General features: G+C 39.6%; 2 protein-coding genes across 9 annotated transcripts in view; both read left to right on the top strand.

Moving 5' to 3' along the window:
* dock8 (dedicator of cytokinesis 8) overlaps positions 1-1842 on the top strand; it is a 47190-nt gene extending 45348 nt beyond the window's left edge. For all 4 annotated transcript variants that reach the window (XM_026322649.2, XM_026322648.2, XM_026322647.2 and 1 more), the window contains one exon: positions 112-1842. In XM_026322649.2, the coding sequence (XP_026178434.1) occupies positions 112-163 (52 nt within the window). In that variant the 3' untranslated portion in view covers positions 164-1842. The remainder of the gene's footprint in view (positions 1-111) is intronic.
* Positions 1843-2119: 277 nt separating this feature from the next.
* aopep (aminopeptidase O (putative)) overlaps positions 2120-24263 on the top strand; it is a 64532-nt gene continuing 42388 nt past the window's right edge. For 4 of the 5 annotated variants that reach the window (XR_003296516.1, XR_003296518.1, XR_003296519.1 and 1 more), the window contains exons 1-8: positions 2120-2202; positions 3173-4017; positions 4294-4463; positions 5024-5276; positions 6087-6300; positions 6482-6606; positions 20393-20606; positions 21678-21784. Coding sequence is in view for 1 of the 5 variants with exons in the window: in XM_026322008.1 (XP_026177793.1) it covers positions 3206-4017; positions 4294-4463; positions 5024-5276; positions 6087-6300; positions 6482-6606; positions 20393-20606; positions 21678-21784 (1895 nt within the window). In the remaining 4 variants the exon portion in view is untranslated. Of the gene's footprint in view, positions 2203-2401; positions 2483-3172; positions 4018-4293; positions 4464-5023; positions 5277-6086; positions 6301-6481; positions 6607-20392; positions 20607-21677; positions 21785-24263 lie in introns of all 5 variants that reach the window. The other variant, XR_003296517.1, reaches the window with a different exon arrangement.

The raw sequence follows: 24263 nt of genomic DNA, 5'->3' as shown, positions 1-24263 counted from the left end.
TCCATACTCCTACTCTTACCTGCTCTGTTTCTTCTTTTCATCATCTCTGCTCCTAATCCTGTTTATGTCTTTTCCAATCTTCCATCATTCTCTACCCTTTCCTTCTCACAGGGATTCCTTCAAACGTCTAAGTTTCCGTAGACCTCAGGAGGAAAACTCTTGAGATGCCATGACTTGTCCGAGTGCCATGGAGGGAAAGGGGAGGCTGTCATACAACCGAGGGAGGAAAAGAAGAGAATAAGATTAAAGAAGAGAAACAAGGAAAGGAGCTTTTGGTGAAACCCTTGCACTCCTCTGTGTGGGAGCAGCACATTGATTCCACAATGGACAACTCCTCAGTTTCTTAACAATCCAGCAGTGTTTATTAATATCTGCTGTATGACCACCTCTTTGATTTCATGGTTGTTTGTTACAGGAGGCTAAAGAGAGAGTCAGCACATAAAAATGGGGTTGGGCACATCAAGCAAACTGTAGCTTATTGAGTATTTCACTGTAGAATCTTCAGATTCTTTGGCTCTGTTGATTACCTGTTTTAGATAACTGCAAGTCCTAGTAATGCTGCAAACACTTCCTCTGGGTTGGAAAAGAAGATGATCAGATTTGCCATTTACTGTCTTTCTGGCCCAGGGATGGATGTGTGCCAATATTCCATATGTCCTCTGTGTTTGTGTATGTAAATGTGTGAATGAACATTTGTTTATTTAGATAGTGTTTAAAGATTCTGGTGCCATGCTGAAGTCACTTTGTACTCTTTCGATGAAACATGAATCTGTTCTGTGCTAAAGGGCCTCTGTAATTCCACTCTGAGCATCTATGCACAATATGTGCCAATTTGACCAGCAAGAGTATTGGACTTTTACACTTGAAAAATACATATTTCTTGTATTAACTCTGTTAAGGCCATTCTTGTCTTAATAATGTTGGGCCATGTAGCTAATAGAAGAGTTTAATTTATTAAGGAGGCAGATAGACTTTTCTGAGGCCCTAAATTACACATATCTCTTAATCCACATTTTGTATATAGAAGTGTTAAATCAGATAATTGCATAGATGTTTACAAGGGTATGGAAAACTATTTTGCATTTTATTTTATGGAAAGGTATTTTTAGACAAATCAATGCAACTATGATGCTAATTGGTAATGTTATTCAGCAGACAGGATTCAGTGGGTGAGTCTACATAGTTTCAGCATTTCTTTGTAAATAAACCACTTCAATACACACTGTGCCAGATTTAATACCTTCCTGATTTACTTGGGAATTGAGATATTTAACTAGAAATGCAATAGAGATTTTGAAAGGTCAGTCCACACAGCTCTGCTTTGCCATGTGAATCAGGTTTACTCCATATGGCAGAAGAGAACTACTACTGCTTTGGATACTGAAATTGTGACAAAAGGATTTTATTTAGAATCCACGAAACTTCTCATTTCATCAGTGCTATGTTGCAGCTCATACTGTATTTCAGTAATGTATATGTGCTCAACATTTCAAAGTAGGTATACATTATTATATACACTATAATATATACATTTGTATACACTTAATCATTTGTCACTGTTTCTAGGTACATCTCTTATTTATGAACTATTGAATGTTTTCAAAATGACTAAATAAGATGAGAAGGATATAAAATGTGTATATATTGTATTCAAATGTATACCTCTTTTTGAAAAAGGCAATACATACTGAAAATTGGTGTTAAATATTGGTGACATTTAACTACTGGAGACTGCATTTGTTTCCTTGTTAGTTTTTAAGATCATAACTAACCTGCTGTGTTTAAATGTGGAATTTTAACTTGTTGAAGCATCTGAATAAAAGTTAATATATGCACATTTGTCACCGCTGTGTTTAGTCATTATTTTGCAGTTAGTTATTCATCATATATGTGTTATCAATACTGATAATACAAAATAATAATCAATTATGCTACAATATTCATCACGTTATTTTAAGTAATAAACTTTAATTTTGTGACAGTTTATTTACCTTCTGACTAGTCAATAAAATATATCCCTTTTAAACACATCTTGAGTGTGAAAATAAAGCGAACTTTAAAGGCGGGAAAAATCCCGGTGAAGAACTACAAATCAGCTCCCGTCGCGTCAGTGTGATGACATCATCACGCGACTTCCACATGCCGGATGTATGTTTGTTTATTTCATTCACAGCGAGTAGCATTGTAACCTAATGCTGGGAGGTATGTTTACAGTTGTTTTGTAAAATGTTGTTAAATAGAGCGTATTTGCTGTAGTTGTGACCGCTTCAGTGACAGACAACAGAGTTGGGATTTTACCGTTAGCCCACAAGTCTCACGTTAATTAGCTTTTCTCACCCGTAAAGATTGAAAATTAAACTTTGGCTGATAAGATGACTCGTATTTGTGCTTTCTTTTTAAGACACAACGTGTTGGTGAGCTGTCACGTCTTCTCATGCGACGGAAGTTTACACGTCAGGGTGTTTAACCACTAAAAGCAGAGGTGCTTTTCCATTTGTTCTCTTTAACTAGCCTGAAAACACACACATGAACGCTAACGTTAATGTCTAATGATACTGGGAACTGTGCTGTGACTTTGTATGCATTAAAGGCAAGCTCTTACCTGTTTGCCCTACTAATGCCCGGACCTGTCTCAGTTTAAACTTTACAAAGGATGTTTAGTAAATGGATTACCTTCTGTACAATTACTCTCCATAACAACCCATTGAAAAACTCTTGGAGCCACTCTTTCATTCTGTAGCAACAGTACGCAGAAATACACTGATGAGAAGCTATAGTCAACAAGTGGGTATGTACTGTTCAGGTCAGAGATCTAGATATATTTGGCGGGTTCTAACAGTAATAGGAGATATTATGGCTTTTTTCCTGTTACTATAGAAATTTTCTATTTTATGTCCTCATAATTTTACTTTTGTTTTGCCAAGCCTGCTTCGTTCCCCAAGCAGGCTAAATGAAAGGACCGTAATAGTATCCCGTCCAAGTACTAACCTGACTTGACCCTGCTTGCCTCCTGAGGTGGACAAGATTGGGCCTGACCAGGGTCAAGTGCAAAGGGCACTAAATAAGTGCATACATAAATATACTCCCAGTCAATTAGCTTATAGTAAATAAAAAGTTTGTGACTTAAAAACGAGTAAATAAATAAAGCATTATTCTTGGTCTTGCCTCCCAGGTTTAGCCATTCTCTGCTCATCTTCAAGACGATATGTGTGACATGGAGCCAGATGGGGACTTAAATCCTGACACACATGACCTTCCACTTCGAGCCAATACTAACCACATACTTGTTAGACATTATGTGCTGGACCTGACTGTTCATTTTGACAGGAAGGTCATCAGTGGTGTTGCCATTTTGTTCCTCGAGCCTTGCTCTGGAGTGAGGAGTAAGCCTGAGGATGACATTGGACCTGGAGCTATCGAGAGAGATGCCACTATAGCTGCAGATACAATGGAGGATAGTACTAAAGGTCTTGGGAAGACCACGACAAGGATGGAAAAGATGTTAGATGCTAAAGAAAGCAGCAGAGCTGAATTTGTCGGTCTGTCTAGGGTTAGGATGCACACTGCATCTAAAACCAAAATTATCCAAGCTTCACATTTGTGGGAAACCACAAGTGACAGTGATTTCACCTTAGTTCTGGATTGCTGTGACCTTGATGTGTCAAAAGTAGAAGAGGTGGACGTCATGTCTGTGTCAGCCATGTCCAACCTACCACTAGAAGTTGCATGTGAGAGTTCAGCAGTCAGCTCAGTGAGTCAACAGGCAGCCTTTATTCAGAAACTTGTCTCCATGCCTTCTAGCAAATGGAGGGAGAAGCACCAACTTTTTCTGCTGTGTAGTCGTGCACCCGGTGCTCAGGATCGTAGCTCACTCCATTTTAATAGAGACCAATGGAGTCTGCATGTGAGGAAGAAGAGCATCACATCCCCCCAGGAGTTCCCTCGTGTCATCAGGATCTTCTACGAGACAAGGCCAACAGGAGGTTCTGTAAGGTGGACCACAGACCAGGACAACAGGTTAATCTCAAACCATTCTGATTATTTTTTATAACATGATTATGCTTCCTCTTAAAATCGGCAACTGGCAGCACATCTGCTGTTCGAATTATAGTGTGATATACTGAGCTTATGATAGAATGGAATAATAATGATTCATTAATTCAGAAAAACATGCCTGCGGCTGTTATCTTCTGTTTTGTGTATGAATGTTTTACTGTATATGTGTATTTGTGGTAGATCCTTTGAGCATTGAAATGAGGGTTGTTTCTCGTTTACCATTGTTTACCCTTCTAGGGTGTGTGTTTACACTGCTGGTTCTCCCATCAACAACCGAGCCCTCTTCCCCTGCCAGGAGCCGCCTGTTGCCATGTCAACATGGCAGGCAACAGTACGGGCCCCCAGTGAGTGTGTGGTTTTGATGAGTGGGGAGGAGCAGGCTGTACCTATTGAGGATGGGGACACACGTAAGTTGTTATTCCACAAACCTTCTGTGACAACCAGTAGCAATCTTTTTATTAATATAGCCCGGAAGCATAAATTCACCTCACAAAGCTTTTGTCTTGCACAATAAATTCATTTAGGTAAATTTTACAGAGCAGCTTCTGTTAAGAACCCACTGACTTCTGATTTATTTTTTAAGTTAAAAAATATTTTTTGTAGAGCAATATGCAGGGTTTTGTAAAAAAGTATGAATTTGCCATTATTATGATCTCAAAATATGATACAAGTGTGGATGTGATTAATGCAGCTCTAAAAGATGTTACAAGTTGGTTAAACTTTAATCTGACCCATTTACTTGCTATTAACAACCACTTCTGTAGCTTGTCTTTCAGCTACATTACTTTGTACTGATTGATTAGGGCAAAAAGAGAGAGTTTTTCCAAGATGGGCCTCATGCTTATTAGTGAAGTGAAACAAACTCACAATTCAGTCCAAGATTTTCCTTAATTTTCTTATCATGCTGTCTTCTTGTACTTTCCACTTTCCCTACCTTTATGATTTTTTCTTCCTCCATTCTCTACAGGTTTCTTAATCTGGAACTACTATGTCACAATGCCCATGCCCGCCTCCACCTTCACCTTGGCGGTGGGACACTGGTGCCAAGTCACGGCAGAAATTCCCCCTGCACTGGAGGGAGAAGTGAGGGACAAGATGAACTGTGGTAAGATGACCAAAGCCAAGGCTGTGTCTGGGGAATGCTCTGAAACTGGGCTTTTGTCTGGACTTGGAAGCACCTCCACTGAAATGTTGAAAGGGCCTCCACACCAGACTGGCAGGTATTTTATTATTTTTCCTGTGTTCTTTTTTTCTGTCCAGGTTGTTATTAACCTAAGTCTGCCCCTTCAGCATTCCATGGTGAAACTTTGCTTTTGCTTTACCAGAAATGGTGCAGGTGAAGTTAGGGTGATGGATATGGTGCAGCATTCAGTCTTAATGACAGGTACATTAAAGCTTGCACCATATTACATTGAATTCAATGCCCAGCAGAAATTATCTTTGGAAACTATAAAGCTGACATTTAAACCATTTTATAGAGGTACAGGACATAGAGTACAGGCTGGGGCATTAGAGAGTACTGCTTGTTTGCAGGGTTGGGTCGGGTTGGGCTGGGGTCTCCCTCTCCACTCGCCAGCAGATTGGAAGGCCTGCCAGTGGTTTCCAGTAATCCTCCTCCTCCCCTCAAGGTTTTCCTCCAGTCACAGCCCAGCCGTAGCCTTCTACAAGCCCCAGGAATCTCCTGCTACAAGGAAGGCCTTTATTTTCAGTGAAAGGCTGGAAGGAAATTTGGATGTTGCTCCAAACCTTTGGAAAAGTTTTGAGGCTAAGGATGGAGTTAGTGCTGGATATTGAATTTAGAATGAATGAGATTGCACGTTGCACCTAGATTTTTGGGATCACTGTGGTTTGCCTTTATGATGTATATATTCCATATTTTCATTCCATTCATGATTAACACAAACGGGACACATGCACCATTTTTGGTTCGCAAATTCAAGAACCATCTGTTTTTTCCAATGATAAAATTTAATAAATTGTTGTTATTAAGCTTGGATTAAGCTATTCTTCCCTGTTTACATCTACTTCAGTGGAGACAGAACCACCCGCTCAGACTCCACTTGCTGTTACTCTCCCCTTGTGGATGAGGGGCTCTCTGTAACTGATTATTCAAGCATGTTGGATGACGCTATCTCTTGTTCCCATGGGGACTACCCTTGCCGATTTACTGAGCAGTCGACTAGGTCCCAACGGGTGATTCCACATCGTGTGTTTGGCCCCGTCTGCTTCCTTCAGAAGGCCCAGGTGGAGTTTTGACAAAGAGCCATTGAGACTTTAAATAATTATATTTAAAATTGTTTTCAAGAGGCAGTTAGCATCAGGCAATGTTTGTGTGTCATTTCCAAGGGTTTTCAGCTGACATCTCAGTTGTATTCCCACTTAAAACATGTCTCATACACTAAATGGGAATTGTTTCCTTTTACAGATGGGAATCCTCAAGCTTTTGCCCCAGTGTTTGGCTGCAGCCCATGCCGTTCTGGGGGTCCACCCCTTTCCCCGCCTTGATGTTCTCATTGTCCCAACTGGGTTCTCCAGTCTGGCAATGGCCAGGTAGTGACACCTTGAGCTTTGTTAGAATGGTGTTAGGGTTAGATGGGTAAATACTGGAAAAAAGATAAGATAAAGAAATTAGGAAGACAGAGAAAAGTAACAGCAATAAACCCTTAAGTTTAAAAATTCTCTAAAGTAGATCACTTCAATAGGTATTTTGCATGTTGATCCTCTAAGTAATGAACAATAAATTCTGGTATGGACTTTTAAACCTACAGCAACAGATTTTTTGACCCTTTGGGGATAGCAGAAACAAATGATGATCACAGCCTTGACATATCTTTTAATGATGCGGCAAACACTTGTCTTTTTTTGTACATCCTGTAGAAATATTACAGTACATTTGGAGTTGTGTTTATAGCCATCCATGTACAGCAAATAAAATATTCTCTCCATCAGCTCCAAGGGGAAATATCTGACTCATAGCTGTTAAATTCTCCAGTATGTTTACCAGCTAGTAGCTAAGTTCATCTGTAAAACCAAAGCAAGGAGCTGAACAATGCTGTAGTATATATAAAGGAATTGCAGTGATGGTAATATCTATGTGTTGATTATTACAATAAAGTAATTCCTTTCACATTACACATACGCATGTGTAAGCAGCATAAAGTGAATGCTGCAGATTTCTTTAAACAAGAAAAGTAACATTAGAATATTCCAGTAATGCTAGATTGAAGCCAGACAAATTATAAACACATAAAAGTTGGCAGACACAGGAATCTTCAGCCTCACCACTAAACCTCTAGTTAAACCTTTTTTTCCATATACTCTCTCTGTCTTCTTTCATTGCCTCATTATTAACCTTTCAGTTTTCAGTACTTTTTCTATTGCCTCACTTGCCATGCCTTTTCCAAAATACTAGTATCCCTTGCTCCTTACTTCAGGACATTTATAAAACTCACCACCTTTTTCTTCCTTCTGCCCTTTTTCCATCCCAAACCTTTTCTCTCATCCGTGTTTCAAAATGCTGTTCCACCCTTTTCCAATCCTTTAACAATTTGCCACCCGTTCACAGTAATTTTTTTTTCTTTTCATTTTAGCCTTAAATATTTCACTCCCAGCCAAGGCAGTCAGTTCTACACTGCATTTTAATGTCTCCATCCCTTCCTCCAAACATAATATGGTTTTTCCTTCTTCTTTCCTTCTTTAATTCACTTTTCCTACCCTTAGAGACCCCAAAACCCTAATCCCAAACCCTGACCCTCTTGATGAGAGAGGTGGCTAACCTCGTGTTCTCGAAGATTTTCAGTCTGACACAGCTTCATTGACTCAGCCAGTCAGTCAATAGACTGCTGTGTCCAAACTTTTTTTTTTTTAACAACCAGAGGTTTGAGGTGGTCTGCAGGCTCTCTGCTCTACACTAGGCCTGTGTGTATTTCTGTACAGTATGCATGTTTGTGTGCAGTTTTAATAAATGTCTGGGGGCAGATGAGTGGGCACAAAGCTGCACAATGACAGATTCCTTGTCCCATGCACTTTAAATAATTATCCTTTATGTATCCTTGTGTCCTCTTCACCCACAGTGTTCCCATTTTTAGGTAGTTTCCCCTAAGCCCCTTTCCATACTTATTTGCCTTTTTACTACTTATTTAACCTGTTTTTGTCATCCTTCTATCTTAAAAATCAGCCTGTCCCGTTTCTGTCACTTCTTCTTCACTTTCCACTCTTATTTTCTCTTATTTTTCTATTTCCATTTTGTTTCTCTTTTTGCCCTAATAATATCCCTCAGTCCGTTACTCACCTGTTTGCCATCTTTCTGTCCTCTCTCCTCCTTTGTACAGTTGACCAGTCCTTAGTCTGGCCTCTGGTTTCTTTGGAAAACAACTTTTATATTTTCTCTGTGATATAGATACTTTCAGCTGATATATGGTATTATGGTATGCTTGTACATGTGACTGAAAGCCAGTCACATGAATGATATTGCCACTGGACCAAAATGAAGACCATCAGTCAGTTTTTTTTTTGTTTAGTTTAGTTTTTGAGAAAGTAATAAACTGACTGGATTGTCAGTAGGAATGTCAGTGAATATCATGCTAGTGTCTGTGGTCTGCAGCCACAGTCTCTCTTTCTCTGCCTGTCTGATTTTCTCATCTCCCCTGATGACCTCCCTGAAGAAAAGTCCAGGATATGAGCTCATACCTGAATGTGTGTTCTGTGTACATGTCTGACACTGTATCCAAGCGTGGTCCCAATCAGAAATATTTTGAAGGACAGCAGGTGACAAGAGGTTTCCATTCTGGACCTAGTTTTCAAGTTTGCATTTTATTTCACTTAACATACAGACTGCTCTGATTTTCTGAGTGTTTTCACTCATCTTGTGAAAATCTGTTCCCTCCTGTATTTGTTTTGAACTCACTTTAACTGCTAAAACGGAGCCTGTTCTGCTGTGGTTGTTGCCTGACGGATGTTTTCTTTCCTTTAAGAGGATAGCTCTCAGGGACATATTCCTATTGACCTGGACACTTAGACTCCGGTTAGCTCCAGATGACAAGGATGAGGTTTAGAGCCTTCGTTAGCTTCAGACAGCACCTGCACTGACTCCCTATAAAACTCTGCATGGTTCTCAACCCAGACATTCACATCCTTCCTCAATGCGGGTGGTTTGGTCCTGCAGGCCTCTGCACTTAACCATAGGGTTGTACCAGAGGAAAGGAGGGAGGTCAACTAAATGGAAGCATAGATTGAGATGGAGATGAGAGAGATGAAGAGGGTAAAGGTGGGGTTCACGACAGGCAAGCAGACCCCCAGGATGTGGGAGAGGATGTGTGGATTATTCCCAGCAACAAAAGCCATTAGCCACTGGAAGGACTTCAGAGACTGGTGCTATTTAATCTCGAGATTGTGAGGTATGTGGGCCCCCGTCTTTGGGACCAAGCCAAGCAAAGTTTTTGTGCAGTACCGCAGTGGAAACAGCAGGAGTGGAGGGGTTATGGTCCAGAGAGCTGTAGCAAGGAAGCATGAAGCTGTTGTAGTGTGATACAGAGAAGGGAGGGTAGCAGCAAAGCTGGGGATGAATCACAGTGGTGTGAAATTTGTTATACTGAGATATGGAGAGGGAGGGCAGGAAACTGAAGATTAAGAAGTCAAGTAAGGGCAGGTCTGCATTCAAGTAATGTGCCACGTACGGTGTGTTCACACACATGGTTGTTTTCATTCCTCTTGGGGACTTAACATTGACTTATGTTAAATTCCAGAAAACCTCCCCTAACCTTAATCCTAACCACTACTTGCCTAACTCCTTACCCTATCCATAGACTCACCCTAATCTCACGTTGACCTTAAACCAAGTCATCACCCACAAACTCAATGATTTATATGATATGGACCACGAGTAGAACAAAGTCCCCACACAGGTTTCAGTCTCCACAATGCAGATAATATCAGGTGCACACACACAAACGCAATACAGTAAGGCAAATGCTTCCAGGCATGAAGTCAGTTAACAGTTTATAATATTTTGCATAAGCAGCTTCAGTTTATTTTATGTGACAATGGGAACATTAATCTGTTATATTGCATCATATTAGTTATCTTCTGCTTTGGCTATAAATGACTTGTAATTGTCCAGTTTATCAACAGATGCATATTAATCTGAAAATGGGATACTGAATATTCTAAACAATCCTTTTGACTTTAGTTCACTTTTTTGTTCTTGTCCCGTATTTGTTTCTTCCTTTTACAACTAGACTGAGAGTGGCATGTACAAACACTGCTGTGTTAACTTCTCACCCAATTAGTAAAACTTTTAAAACATCAAGGAGCCGATGAGGGAAAGGAGGAAAAATACTCCATGGTTAAACACTGATAGATGATTATGGGTGTGGGATGCAGAGGTGTCTAAGAGAAAACAAAGCAGGAAAGAGTTTTAGTTCAGTGAACAGGATTGGAAAATCCCTTAAACTTATTTCTGTTTCCAGTCCATATAAACAAAGCTCATTGTCCTGAATGACTGAAAAATGTGGGAATGTTGTAAAACAAAGTTCGAAATAGAATTAATCTACTCCAAGTTGTCATGGTCAGACAGACCAGTGTTTCCCGAACAATAGTAATTAGTAATGTGTGTTTGTACGTGTCTGCATTTGTAGATCGAGTCTTTGTTTTCTATCTGTTTTAGTTTGAATATTTCTTTATTTGGATGTATAATCTCTTGATTGCATCTCGTCTACGTCATTTGGTTCTAACTGGGAGTGACAGGAAGGGCACGGCATTTCCTCTCTTTGAAGCTGTGGTCTAGGAGTCCCACAGCAATGACTCGACTTGTTGGACTAATCAGAGATCACTGTGTTTGCAGCGTACCCACAATCCCTGAGAAACCGGTGGTTTCCAGGCATTTGTTTGAGAAATGAAAGTGTTGAAATGGTCTTTTTAGTAGTGTGGGTTATATGGGTTTTGTTTTGCTTCACTGGAGACAGGCAGATTCATGTGCTTGTGTTCGTATGAATGTGTCTATTGTTCAAAAACTGGTGCAAAGATGTGTAGTTAGTGCTACACATATTTTTCACTGTTATCTGCTTGTTTTTTGTTTTTGTTCAAATTAAGATGTTTTTTTAAGTCGTTTCTGATATTGACTTTTTTTTTTTTAGGAGGGAGAGGTGCACATCACTTGATGCTGGGGTCTGATAAATTCATGCACGGATATTTTGTATGTAAACATATCTCTTTCAGCACATCTTATTGCACTTTTTCCATGATTTTTGCTGATTGCATAAACAGTCTTCTTGGAAACAGATTTATTGCCAAAATATAAATGGTTTTTAACCATAGACATATTTTTCCTGATATTACATTTCTTATGTATTTTTATTCCTTTTAATCTCACCTCACAGGGGATTAGTGCTGGAAGAAATGGGGAGAAAAGGGATCAAGTAGTTCAACTGCTAGTTCCAGTTACAGAACAGCCAAACTAGCAAGCCATATAACTGTCACAGGGAGTACGTAAAAATTATGACTGGTATACTTTTTAACCTCTCCTAAGTGGGACAGGAGGATTTTCAGCCTGACTTCATTTGACTGGATTGTTTGTTTAAGAGGTACAGTAGCAGGAAGTTGTATTCGGCATCAGTCCCAGTTGGGAGGAAGTAGTGAGCTGCAGTGCTCAGGCGGGAGTTAGTGCCCTGCAGGATAATCCCCACTGCCCTGGCGCTCTTCAGTGTAGCACCTGAGCTCTTTTTCATTGTTTATAGGCCATGCTTTTGCATGTTTTAACACATTAACTAGATATAGTATTACATATTTTTCACATTACAGCCGACCATTTCTCAAAACTTACCACAAGGTTGCAGAAAATTGTCACATCTCATTATTCTCCAGTGGTAATGCTGCAGGAGTGTATTTAAGGAGTGTATTTGGTTTGTTTTAAGCAAGAAACAATCAGATTCTTATAGTTTTTGCAATGTAAATGTTTTCTAATTGTTTGTCCCCTCCGCTTGTTTTTCTGACAAAAAAGCTATTAATGACAACCTCTATACAACCATGCACTAATAACAAAAATTGCACACTCTAAAACTTGCACACTGTACAAGTACAAGCAATAATGGGATGAGTCATGCAAAATCATCAACATTTAAAAGATAAAGTTGATCATTAACTAAAGACCATTAACTTTGAGGAAAGGTTGTTACCATTTTAAGTGGTAAGTAAATGAAATATATCAGCAGACCACAAAATGCAACGCAATAAAAACAAATAGATGTTAATCTTAACCTGCTCCAGTTTCAAGCATTAGTCTCAGTCTTTCGCCTCATTGCCCCTGAGTCCCGTCCCTGTACCCTTAGTGATTTGCATCCCCTGCCTCCTTGTTGACCTGTGCCATCCCCATTTTCTCTTCTCCTCCTTACTCCATTTCTTTCCCAGTCCTCCCACTGCTTGTCCTCCCTTCTTCCTTCTAATGTCTCAGTGGATTTCTTGCCTTTCTGGTCTCCTCTCCAGTTTGATCTGTGAAGTAACCCTAGAAGTGTGCGACACAGACCTAGTCTTTCAGGAGGCATTTGGGGAGTTCACTGTGGGGAGGGTGGGATGTTGGGGTAAGATTTTTTTGGCACGGGAGACAGCTGTTAATCAAATAGTCAAGGATGAGGTGTTTCTTTCTTCCCACCTTGAGTGGATCTCCTTCTCTTCTGTACCCACACAAAAGAGCCTGGCAAGTTGAAAAGGCAGCTCTGCATGCCTGCACCTGGACAGAAGAAGAGGGAGTGTCCTCTGCATGCTCTAAGTGATTGCAAATAGATTTTTAAGTGAGCTCTATTTTATTCTCTTCACAGTTTCCCATGTTCCTCTCCTCACCTCCTCTTGAACACACACTTGACGGGCCCAAACCCCACAAGCATTTTCACTGTTTTGTACAACCGTTGCTGCTTTGGCTCTTTTTCTTAGCCATCCCTTCCTCTTAATGAAGATAACATGGTCCAGTTTAGCAAATGTTTTGTTATTGAAGGAGCATTCCTTTGTACTTGGGCCTCTTAACTTCCCTTTTCGATCTGCAGTACATAGGTTTACCTGGTGTCCTGTGGTACCTTCTCACAACTGAAGAAGCCACCTTTCTTCCACTGCTTGAAGGAGGTTCCATACTTGTTACAAACAAGTATTTATCCACTGGAATATTCAGCAAAAAGTTTATGCATGATTAGTTTTAAAGTCTACAGAAGTGACTCATTGCAGGCATATTTGTTCATTATTTGCATCAATTGTCAAAATTATAAGCAATGTTACTAGTGGTCTTTCCTCCAGGTCCCATATTTGCTTCAGTAATAGTCAAGTAGCTGGTGAGTGATGGTGTGTTTCATTGAACTGGCCTTGTATGCGAACCTGCTGGAAACAGCTGCCATATAGTACTGCATTTAATAGTAACAGAGACACACTGTGCTATAACTCTGAATTAGAGGCTGTGGCAAGTCAGCCCTGTCACTGCACACTGCACATTCTGCTAACTAATGGATGAGTCCACAGGACCTATTCCCTGGAGTGATGGATGGGTCCATTCTATGGACTGGGGACGCTGCTGCTGCTTTTTGGTGGCGTGTGTGTGATAGTGGAACCTAGAGGCTGGAGGTAATTTCATTTGTCTGTGCAAAGCCAGACGACTTAATGTCATGGGACCCCTGTGCTGAACCGGCCAAAATGAGACATTTGAAACAAAGTGCTGTGAAATGCTCTGTGGTAATGCTTCCGATGTCTGGGTTTGCTTTTACCCTAGGGCAGAGAGCTGTGCACCAAGCTGGTCAACCAGTTGCTTTTGCAGTAGCCTGTTTTTAGTCATGCTAGCACCAGGTCTCTGTGGATGGCAGTGCTGGTCTGCCAGTCTTGGTCTTGGGATTGACAGTCATGGACAAGGAGACAAATTGAAACCTATATTTTATTAACCTTTTTAAAGAGTTAGGTCTTGGGACTGAAGGCCACAGACAAGGAGACAAACACAAACTCATTCCTGGTTTGGTCTTTTCATGGAATTTATCTGTTGGGGTTGGCCATCAGCTGCAAGTTTGGCAGCTGGCAGCCTTCAACCGCCATAGAGTAGTCAGCTCTGCTCTCTGGCTAATTTCACTTCGATCTTGCCTTCATCCATCTTTCCATTATGTCAAGCACTTCTTATATATCTTCACGGCACTCAGAAGTCTCACTTTCCATCTCCTGTGTCATTCTCTCACGTTACACGAGAGAAAAAACTTGTCTATTCATAACCCCAAAGGAAAGAAAATGTCATAAACTATAATCCTGTGAAATGGATTTGTCCTGTCTTTTTCACTGACACCAAAAGGTGGTTTGAGTCCTGTGTGATGAGTGTTGGGGTTTGCATGCAAATAATTACAATGATACAGGAATGATAGGGCTTACTTTAGCCAGATACACAAATGCATTAGCTTGTATTAAAACAGTGTTAGTCCCATTAAATTGTGTTGCATTAAGAAGGTAAATGTGGTAGTTGATTGTGATTTGTTTATTTGGGTAGATATATGTGCACTCAGATTTCTTCTTCACATGTAGCAATGCAGGGCTTTGCTCAGGTGTCTGCCAGTCTATCCTTTACTGTCATTCATAGAGGTTTCATGGTATTTAAGCTTCAGTATATCAGCAACATGCCAGTGTTTAACCACAGAAAGACAGCAGATATAGACAGTGTCCACACTATCTGTGCTCCATCAGCGCAGCTCCAGCATCCTACACACACACACACACACACACTCTCAAGAACATTCCTCTGGCATGACAACAGCCTTTGGTCTCTGTACTAAACAAGGAACAAACTGCACTGTGGATTGTTTTACTGTTAAGTGAGGATGGATCAAACATCTGCTATCACTTCCCAACTGATATGAATTCAAAGTAGATTTGCTGAAAGCATGTGGTTTTGTGCACCTGTAACTTTCTGCTGGTTTATGTGGGTGCTTTGTTATGGCTCCATCTTATACAGTTATTGCATCTTTGTGTGTCTGCACAGGTACTCCTGACCTCAACATGTTACATCAGTGTGATGCAAATCTACCTGCTTAGAGCCAGGTATCTATGTATACATGGCCTTTTTAAATTTAAGCCTGACCTTGAAACCAGTCACCTACTTCTCATGTGCTAGCACTAAAAAGCCACTTTTTCTCCAGTCAGCCAGAAGAGTTGCCTTCTTGGTCTTGATGACCTCTGTTATCTTTTTGTACTATTTATTTTCAGACTCTGATGTGATGTAGTGTATGTGGGTGGGGTGGCTCTCTGGGGGCCCTGGCCTGGCCCCTGTTCATGTGATCAGCCCCTACATGGAGTGGCATTTGGCCTGGCCTGGTGGGGCCTCGTCTGGGAGCAGATAGCTGATCTGCAGCCAGCCTGGAATGCCAGACATTTGAAGTCAGACTTGTTAAAAAAGAAAGGAGGGTGGTAGGAGTTTGGTCAAATAAGCCCCTGTGTCGAAAATAGCCCACATAGAAGGGAAAGGAGACAGATCTTTTTCCTGTAAGCTGACATTAGGAAAAGCCAACCGGCCAACATTTGTTGGGTTTGGGTTGAATTGAAAAGAAGAGACATTCAGGTGGCCATCTCCTTACCTGCCTGTCATTGTGTCTTAAAAGTGTCTGTTGGTATGTTTTTGTATAGCTATGCAGTTATGTGCACAATGTGGGAAATTTCACCAGCAATGCTGTAACAGTGTCACTGCCACACTGTTTCAGCAGTTCAACAGTTATCACACCAGGGAGTTGACACTGCACTTGGGGAAAGAGCAAAACTCAGCACAAAGAGTGACAGACAGGATAATACTCTCTCTTTTTTCTTCCGGTTCACTCTATGTATAAATCAGTTAATATTTTCATTCACTTCCTTATGAATGAATGAAAGCCCCCCCCCCAACTTTCTCTATATGTTGTTGAATGTTATCTCCTCACTTTTTTTCACACTCGGTATTTCATTTTTATATACAGGGCACACTTTGCTCTCATCATCTTTTTCTCTTCCCTCTGTCTTGTGGGGATGTTTTACTGGTGTCGTAGCTATGAGCCGAGCTGGGCTGGGGATGTCAATTACAAGACTATGATAGGGACCCTGCTGCATTATGCATAGAAGTGTCCCACTGGGGAAAAAATGGCCTACAGCCACCAACGAGGGATTGAGGGATGAATAATGGATGGAGAAATGGAGGAGCGAAACACTATTGCAATCTGTGTCTCACCAAATTGAAGACTTGCCCTGGCTCACACCTCTGAAGCTCAGGGCCAAGTCACTGTGGGTGACTCAGAGTCGTGAGGTTGTCACGTGAGAAAGCACAGGAGGGTTTTAATCAGTATTTCATTTTGTGCGTTAAGACCCAGTGGGGTACCACCATCAGAAAGGTCACCTAAGGTCTTTTATCTGTTATTCTATACGCAGACAGCCTCCCATTGCGTTCAGTTTTGTTTTTTGCCTTCTGGATATAAATTCATAGCACTGTTTGTAAGCCGTTACATACAATAACGTAGAGTGTTTGCCTGTAAGCATGAGTGTCTGTGCACTTTTTTTCTGAGTGTGTTCATACGTAGTTTTCTCCAAGCCGTAGGACATTCCACAAGGCAATTAAAAACCAGAACTATAATTAATAATAGAGAATACATTTGTTTGGCATCCAATTAAATCTCAGATTGCAATTCCATTTCTTTCATGTACTACTTAGAAGAATATGATATAATATAATAGAAAGCAGAGTTAATCTTTATTACACCAAGAGCAATTTGTTGCATAGTTAGTAGTCATTAAATGTGGCACATATGAATTAATTTACATGTTCTGAAGGTGTCAGTGACCATGTTTAAATGAAACATCCCATTATTTAACACTGAGTAATATGCAACCATCATAAATGATTAGTAACTCTGATAAATGAGTCCAGTCCAAATTAATCTTTTTTTTCTATTAACTCTCTGTATCTCTGATCCCTTATTTATATAAAATGCTGTATGTCTTTGAGTAGACCTTTTGCTATAGATTCTCTTAATTAGGGTTGCCATCTGGGAAAGGTCACTAACACAGGGAAACTAGTTAAAGTGGAGGGAATTTTCTGACTTCCTGTCAAGCCCATAATTTCATGACCTACTGCAGTATTTTGTTGTGATTATCATAATAAAGTGAAATTCTCCTTCTGCCATTTGTGATAAAGCATGTTGATTATCCCTTAAAGGCTTAATTGTTCAGGTGTTAAATGGGAGTTATTTCTTTTTTTTTATTTTACCATGGACTCATATGCATAACATTGAATTGGACAAAAATATCCTATAGTATCAAAATCTATAGCTGAAGGATTTTCACAAGACAATCAATTATATATAAAACCATCAGAACAGGTTTGGTATAATAGGGTGTCAAATATATGATACAAAGACAGCTTTACACATTAATTTGTTTGTAAATTAGCAAAATAGAGAATTTAGATGCACAGTGTACAATAAAGACAGTGTTTACTTACACCCTAATGCCTAATACTTTATTTGAAAACAGAACTGACATTTTAGAATGTTAATCCGATAGAAACATTAATCCCCATTGCAGACTTTAGATTCAGATTGTGAAGATGAAAAGTCTATACTCATGTGAAGATGATACATATACACAAACGTGCGTGAAAGTCTTCTCATGCATGCACACCTGACAGGTCCCTGATGTCAACTTATGTCAGTCAGTGTATTAGTGAACGTGAAAGATGCTGTTGTTATTCATCCCCACTATGGTGGGATGACACTATTTGTCACTGTAGTGATGGGTTCCGCCTCCCTCAGAGGAGCATGTGCAAGTGCCGTCTCTGAAAGGCTGTCTTTGTGTTTCACACTCACTCACTCACTCACTCACTCACACAGACACACACAAATGCACTGTTGGAACCGACAACAAAGGCATGCTTATCCAATTGTGGGGGAATAAGATTAGGCTACAAAGAAACTCATAAGGGTAATGTTAGCATCTCCTGCTCCAGTGAAAGCCTTTGTTTGTGTAATCAGGAAAAACATGGGATTAGATTTGAGATGCTGTCTCAGAAATGATGCCCATAAGACCCTATTGTATGATGTTGACATGTTCCCACTGTAAATAACAGAAGGCGATGGTCTGCCCTCTAGCTGATAAAACAGTCCTCTGGGAAATAAAAAGTAGTTGTTCAGTTATCTGATTTTGTTTTCCTCTAAAATAGACTGGCAGATCCAGCCTAACCTATGTTTTTATTCACTATATTGTGGTAATGATAGAAAACAACTTCTAGGTCATCTGCTGTTTTAAGATGCTAGGTCTTCCACAATGAGTGCAGTCAGTTCATTTTACAGCATACTCTAATTCATCAATGGCAGCAATATGTCTAAATACAGACTAAAGTGAAATGAAACAGATAAAGACATCCCTTCTTTAACATATCTGTCACACTAGTAGGGTGATATGGCCCTTTGAACAATGTTTTTCAGTCAGATCCTGCAACTTGCTATAAATTCTCACCAATGTTTGGTCAATGGGGTTTGGAGCATTTAAGATCTAGAGAGTGTGAAACTCTAGACAGTCCAGTGGTGTTTTATGGGCCAGGAGAGAGAGAGACCATTCATTCACACCTTTGTGACCCCCTTGCCCATTCTTCTGTTGAAGAATAGCCTCCTTCTCACGCGCATTGGGCCCTAAGCCCCTCAGGGCACCCAGAGCTAGACTGTTACAGAAAAAAGAAGAATGCTCCAGAAAAGTCTTCAGCCATGACCTTTGCTTTGACAGAGAACTCTGATTGGTCCAGTTCTATCAGAGGTTTTTTTTGTTAAAAGTCACATGTACTTCTGTGTCTATGTAAAGCTGAGAGTCTGCAGTAGGAATGTTTCATACAGTGTATAACTTAGTTATTCCTCCAGTCATACTACTGCCCTCATCAGGAAAAAAAAACTTATTTGTGTATCATCATGTTGCCCTTGTAAGTAACCTGTTAACTTTAGCATTTACTTCAAAAGACTAGAGTACTACTTCAGAGAGACAAAACATTGCTGTAAACTCCTGTCATTAGTTTATTTTAGTGTGTTATTCTTATTTACATTTTGAGTTTTTAGAATAGGTCCACTTGAAGAAGGTCACAAACCTCTAAAATGTTGCAGAAGTTAGTAAAGGAAAAGAATATTTTGACTATCAACTCTAACTCTTATCTGAACAAGGTGTGGTACTGTGCCAATTCTATTTTAGTAGCTTGGTGTGCTCTGTCAAGCACTGTGCAGTGACAAAATCCTTTCTTAGCCCTCATCAAACCTGAAATACACTCTGTTAATAGAAAAGAGAGGGAAGGTTTTGGGAAAAATATGACATAAACAAAAATCAGATATGGCAATATGAACATTAAGTGAAACCATTATCTCTATACTTAGTATTTACCAGCTCGCATTTGCTAACCATTTCCTCTTTTGTTTTGGTTGGCTCAGAACTTTGATAAAATGCTCTTATTCAAAGCTTAATCGTTGTAGTGCTGTTTTTCTTTCACCGCACAAGCAGAAAGAGCCTCTTATACTTGACATCGCTGAAAGTACCTTAGCACTACACTTTTGTGTATTCTAGGTATTTTAATTAACTTAATTGCCCAATAAATCAGTCATGAATATCTTTTAATCACTGATGCATATTAATTGCTAAATATAGTCATATGTCAGGCTTTGTTCTTTTTTTCCATTTCATAAAGGCCTTCGAAGGGTTAAGATTTGGTTTATTACATATGTATTGTTTTGAAAAGTCAGTCTTTAAACTCGAAATGTGCAGCATTACCTTGATGTCACATCTAGGAGCAAAGTGAGTGAGAGTTGTTTTATTCATTTTCTTTTGCCCATTGCTAGTTGACTGTTGAAGTTGAGAAAACATGATGCTCTTGCTGGATGTTTGTACAGAGCAGTTAGGTTTGGCAAGAACACTTGTTGAGTAAGCTTTCCTTTGCTAAACGTAATTCAGAGAATGAAGGAGGGACGGGCAGTTAGTGACTCCCATTCTCATTAGTACATAAGCCTTTTGGTTAATCTTCTATGGCATGTTCGGGCTGAATTTTCTGTAATCCCAGGTGTGGAATCTTATCTCATTGTCTTCTTGATATTTTTTCTTAAACCACTACTTTAGTTTTTGTATTTTGTCTCCTCTGTTTATGTGTTTATTTAATTATGCCTTGTGTTTCTTCTACTTCATTCATATGTATGATTATGAAAGGTTTTTACTCTCAAATGTTTGAAACTTTTCCTTTTATATCCCCTACTTCCTCACTTTTTCTCACTACTTTTCCTCACTTTTAAAACTTATATCTGGTTTAAACCCTCTTGTTCATATTTTTTTTTCTCTTGTTTATCTTCCCTAGCCCCCATATCATTTTCCTGTCTCAGAGTGTGTTGTGTGCTGCCACTCCTGGTTCTGGAGACAACAGTTTGTCTCTGTGTGGGTCCAGGATGTGCCATGAGATCGCTCACTCCTGGTTCGGCCTGGTTATCGGAGCCAGAGACTGGACTGAGGAATGGATCAGCGAGGGCTTTGCCACATATCTGGAGGACATTATCTGGGCCCAGGCACAACAAGTACAATACGATGGCTGTCTGATGATTGTAGTACACTACAGCAAATATACTTCAAATATACCAGTTTAGCCAACTTCTGAAACCCAATTTGGGGTGGCCATTTTGAGGAAGTTACCAATGAAAACTGAAATGAAAACCAGTCAATGTACTGTATCCTCAGGAGTCATTAAACTATTACTTGTGTTTAAAAATACTGCTATAAAGTATGAGCCAGCTCCTTCGTGCAAGTGATATAGTACAGCAAGTCAAGGAAAAATAAGTTGACATTGCAGTGTTTCATTTCCATAATTTACTGTATGTGCCAGGATTTTCAGACATTAGAGTTGTGGTTGGATGCAAGTCAACAAGATTTGACTATTACATTACCATAGTAAAACCATACATCAAGCACAAAGGGAAACAGTTTATTAAAGAATCCAATCCAAACGTGGAGTTTGAAAAAAAAAAAAAAAAAAAACGCACACACATATAAACAAGAAACAAAAACAATGTCTGAAAGGTCAGAGCATTGGCCAAGCAAAATGAAAGGGTAAAGTTCCATGACAAACCATCAAACTCAAACCGCCTCACCTACTAAAACATAAGATGACGAATCCTAAGAATTAGTACTTTGCACAGGTACAGATAGGGTATCTGATAGGGCCTGTTCCAGAGGACTGTCAGCTTAGTAATTATTGATCTATAGATAAACAGCAGGACAAAGAAAAAGGGTGTAGCATTAGTATGAATCCTCTCCTTGCAACAATTATCTCAGTTTTGATCCTCGATCTACAAAATGCATACAGATCTAACCCCACACCATCTGAAGTAAAGCAAATGTTTTTATTGTGTTAGTGTTGTATAATCATGTCACCTTTATAGTGTAAGCTTGGCTTTAAAGAAACATTATCATTAATATGCAGTGACTGATCTTAGCTAGTGCTACAGTGATACTGTAATGCTATTAGTGTGCTGTAATCTGTTTCTTTCCATATTTAAAATCAGCATATTTAAATTTCCTCTACAGATTTCTTTGCTCATTGTTAACCCTTTCCATTACCCCCATATAACTCCCTATATGTCTCCCTCCAGCTTTCCCTGCAAGAGACAGCAGAACAGTCTGAGCTGAAGGCACTGCTGAGGTGGAGACGACTCTCTGATGAGTTGCAGAACTCAGAAGAGGAACTTCAGATCCTCAGGTGTGTCTCGCATTAACCCTGATCCCATTTGAACTATCTTGCTATTGTTGCCACTGTCATGGAAAGGGGTCTTATAGACAACCATGGTCACAGCACAACACAGAAGTGTACACTTGACATAAGCTTGACCCCAAACTGTGCTTGATTATTTTTTTCCTCAACAATTTTCACGCATTTTCATAATTTGCTCTGTTAAATCAGCATTAGCAGCACTGTTACGCAACATGAATATATTTAGTTTGTATTTATTTTAAATGTAATGTTTAAAGAGATTCTTTTGAAATTATCACCAGTTCAGGTTTCTTGACAAACCTTTGCATTGCCAGCAATAGAAGATGTAATGCAATCATCATTGTAAACAAAAAATCCACTAAATAGGGTGACTAATATTTTTTGAAAATGCCAATGCTGAACCCAAAGACATTTTTATAAGACACAACACAAAAAGTTTATCTGTAGACATGGTAGCGTACTACAAGAGATCTAGAGGGAAAAGAGAAAATGTTGTACTTGTCTTAAACTAATTCCCCATAGTGGATACAGTCTACTTTGTTAGGTTACAGTATTCCCAGCTTTTGTTGGCAGCTGCGCATGCAGGCACACACATGTGAGTGATATGCATTCCAGTGTGGCAGGTGTGGCAAGAGAGTATATCCTGGTGTACTGTACTGTCATGTCTTAGAAAAGCTCTACACAGCAAACACACACAAACTCTTCATCTGATCCTGACAATGTGGGGCCCACACCCAGTTTGTTTTATCTAGGGTGGAAGCACGGTGTCATCAGGGGATTACAGGTGTAAACCCCATCCAGGAGTTAACTCTTTAATGGTAAAAACGCTTGTTGGTCTTTTGCATTTTGTATCGTCGCTCTCAGTGGAGATGACACTTGTAGTACAGTAAACATTCCACGCTTGTAAGAGGCTGTACAGTGTAACAGCAAATCAATGTGTTATTGATTGCATGGCACTCCTGCTTGGGACTAATTTATTAATTTTGTCATCACAGAATTAAAACACTTGAATTAATAGTGCTTCACATCATCTGAGTTTCTCCAGCATACAGCAAGCTGTGTTAGTGAAGTGTTCCAGTATTATTAATAGAGATTTTTTCTGTTAACTGTTAACTGTTCATTAGCTAAAAAGGTTTCAGTGTGTCAAGGCTGAATTATGCACAGTAACCCTGTCAATATTGTAATGCAGAAAATATCCAGTGCATGTATTGTATTGTATAAATGGTAGCACTTGTGGTAGCCTTAACAAGGTGGATGTTATTACAGTGATATAGACTGTATCTACAAATATAAAACTGTATGTGTGTGAAAGAATTAAACATGCACTTGAGAGCTGTGCCTGTCTAGCAGACACTATCGTGGTGTTCCCCTATGCTGCAGACACGTGTTATTAGGAGGATCAGTGTTAGCTTTCCCTGTACCTGCCTGGGTTAAATCAACATCGTGTAACTAACGTCTGAAAAATGTAAACAATGCATGCACAGATATATGTGCCCATATGCATGGATGCATATATTTTTGACAGATTATATTACAAAGTACACCCTTTGTTTTGCAAATGTGGTGACAATGATTGACTGTTTGCTTGTGTTCTTTTCAAGGCTATTTCTGTTTTTGTTTAGTATCAGATTCCAGCTCTTTTCAGGAAACCCCCAAAAATTATTTTAAAATATTTTCTTGTCTAACTCAAAGTTTTAAAATGAAAAAATTAGCTACTGAAGTTTTTGTTTTACAGTGTTACTAGCTTTGACCTCGTCTTATGGTCTTCATGAGATGGGAGTTTTTTCAATGGTCTAGAACCTCGCTCAGGATTTATCATCATTAACTGTGTACAGTAAGAGCAGGAGAGTCTTTGTCAATAATATTCCTTCCCAGTCAGTGCTTTGACCAACATTGGTCTGATGTTCATAATGATTGTTGATGTTGTCTACTTCTGGTGTTCATTTAGTCTTTTATTCTATCTCTCCCGAGTCTCAGATTTATTTTTTGGATGTATTTTACCTATTTGAGATACTGTGACTTATGTTGATATCAGGAAAACCTTCCTATTACCATTGTGATATTGTTTTCAACTTTATCTCATTGCCTTAAATGTTCATTGCATGGAGGCCATTGGAAGGTCACTTGTAACTAAAACCTCAGTTTTCTTCAACCTTTGGAACAGCCCCTGCCACTTTTTTATATGGGCTACACTGCTTGTACATCCAAATCAATTAGCGTTACAACTGTGTGGAAACATAATATTAATAACCACAAAGTGGTTGTCTGAAACCACAGAGAAATGTTGGAGAGGACCTGTTGAAGGGAAAGGGGGCAGAGGAGGATGTACTCACAGAGATGCAGAACCTCCTCACACTTAACACACACACACAAACACACACGCATAAAGCTAAATGGCAGGTTGTGCTTTCCAAGTTCACTGGGTCACAATCGCCACCCCGTGATCCAGCAGGGTCCCCAGTGGCCA

The sequence above is a fragment of the Mastacembelus armatus genome, chromosome 9, assembly GCF_900324485.2.
Source record: "Mastacembelus armatus chromosome 9, fMasArm1.2, whole genome shotgun sequence".
In the NCBI taxonomy this organism is placed as follows: domain Eukaryota; kingdom Metazoa; phylum Chordata; class Actinopteri; order Synbranchiformes; family Mastacembelidae; genus Mastacembelus; species Mastacembelus armatus.
The sequence above is the reverse complement of the archived record's forward strand: the minus strand, read 5'-3'. Positions and strand labels throughout refer to the sequence as shown.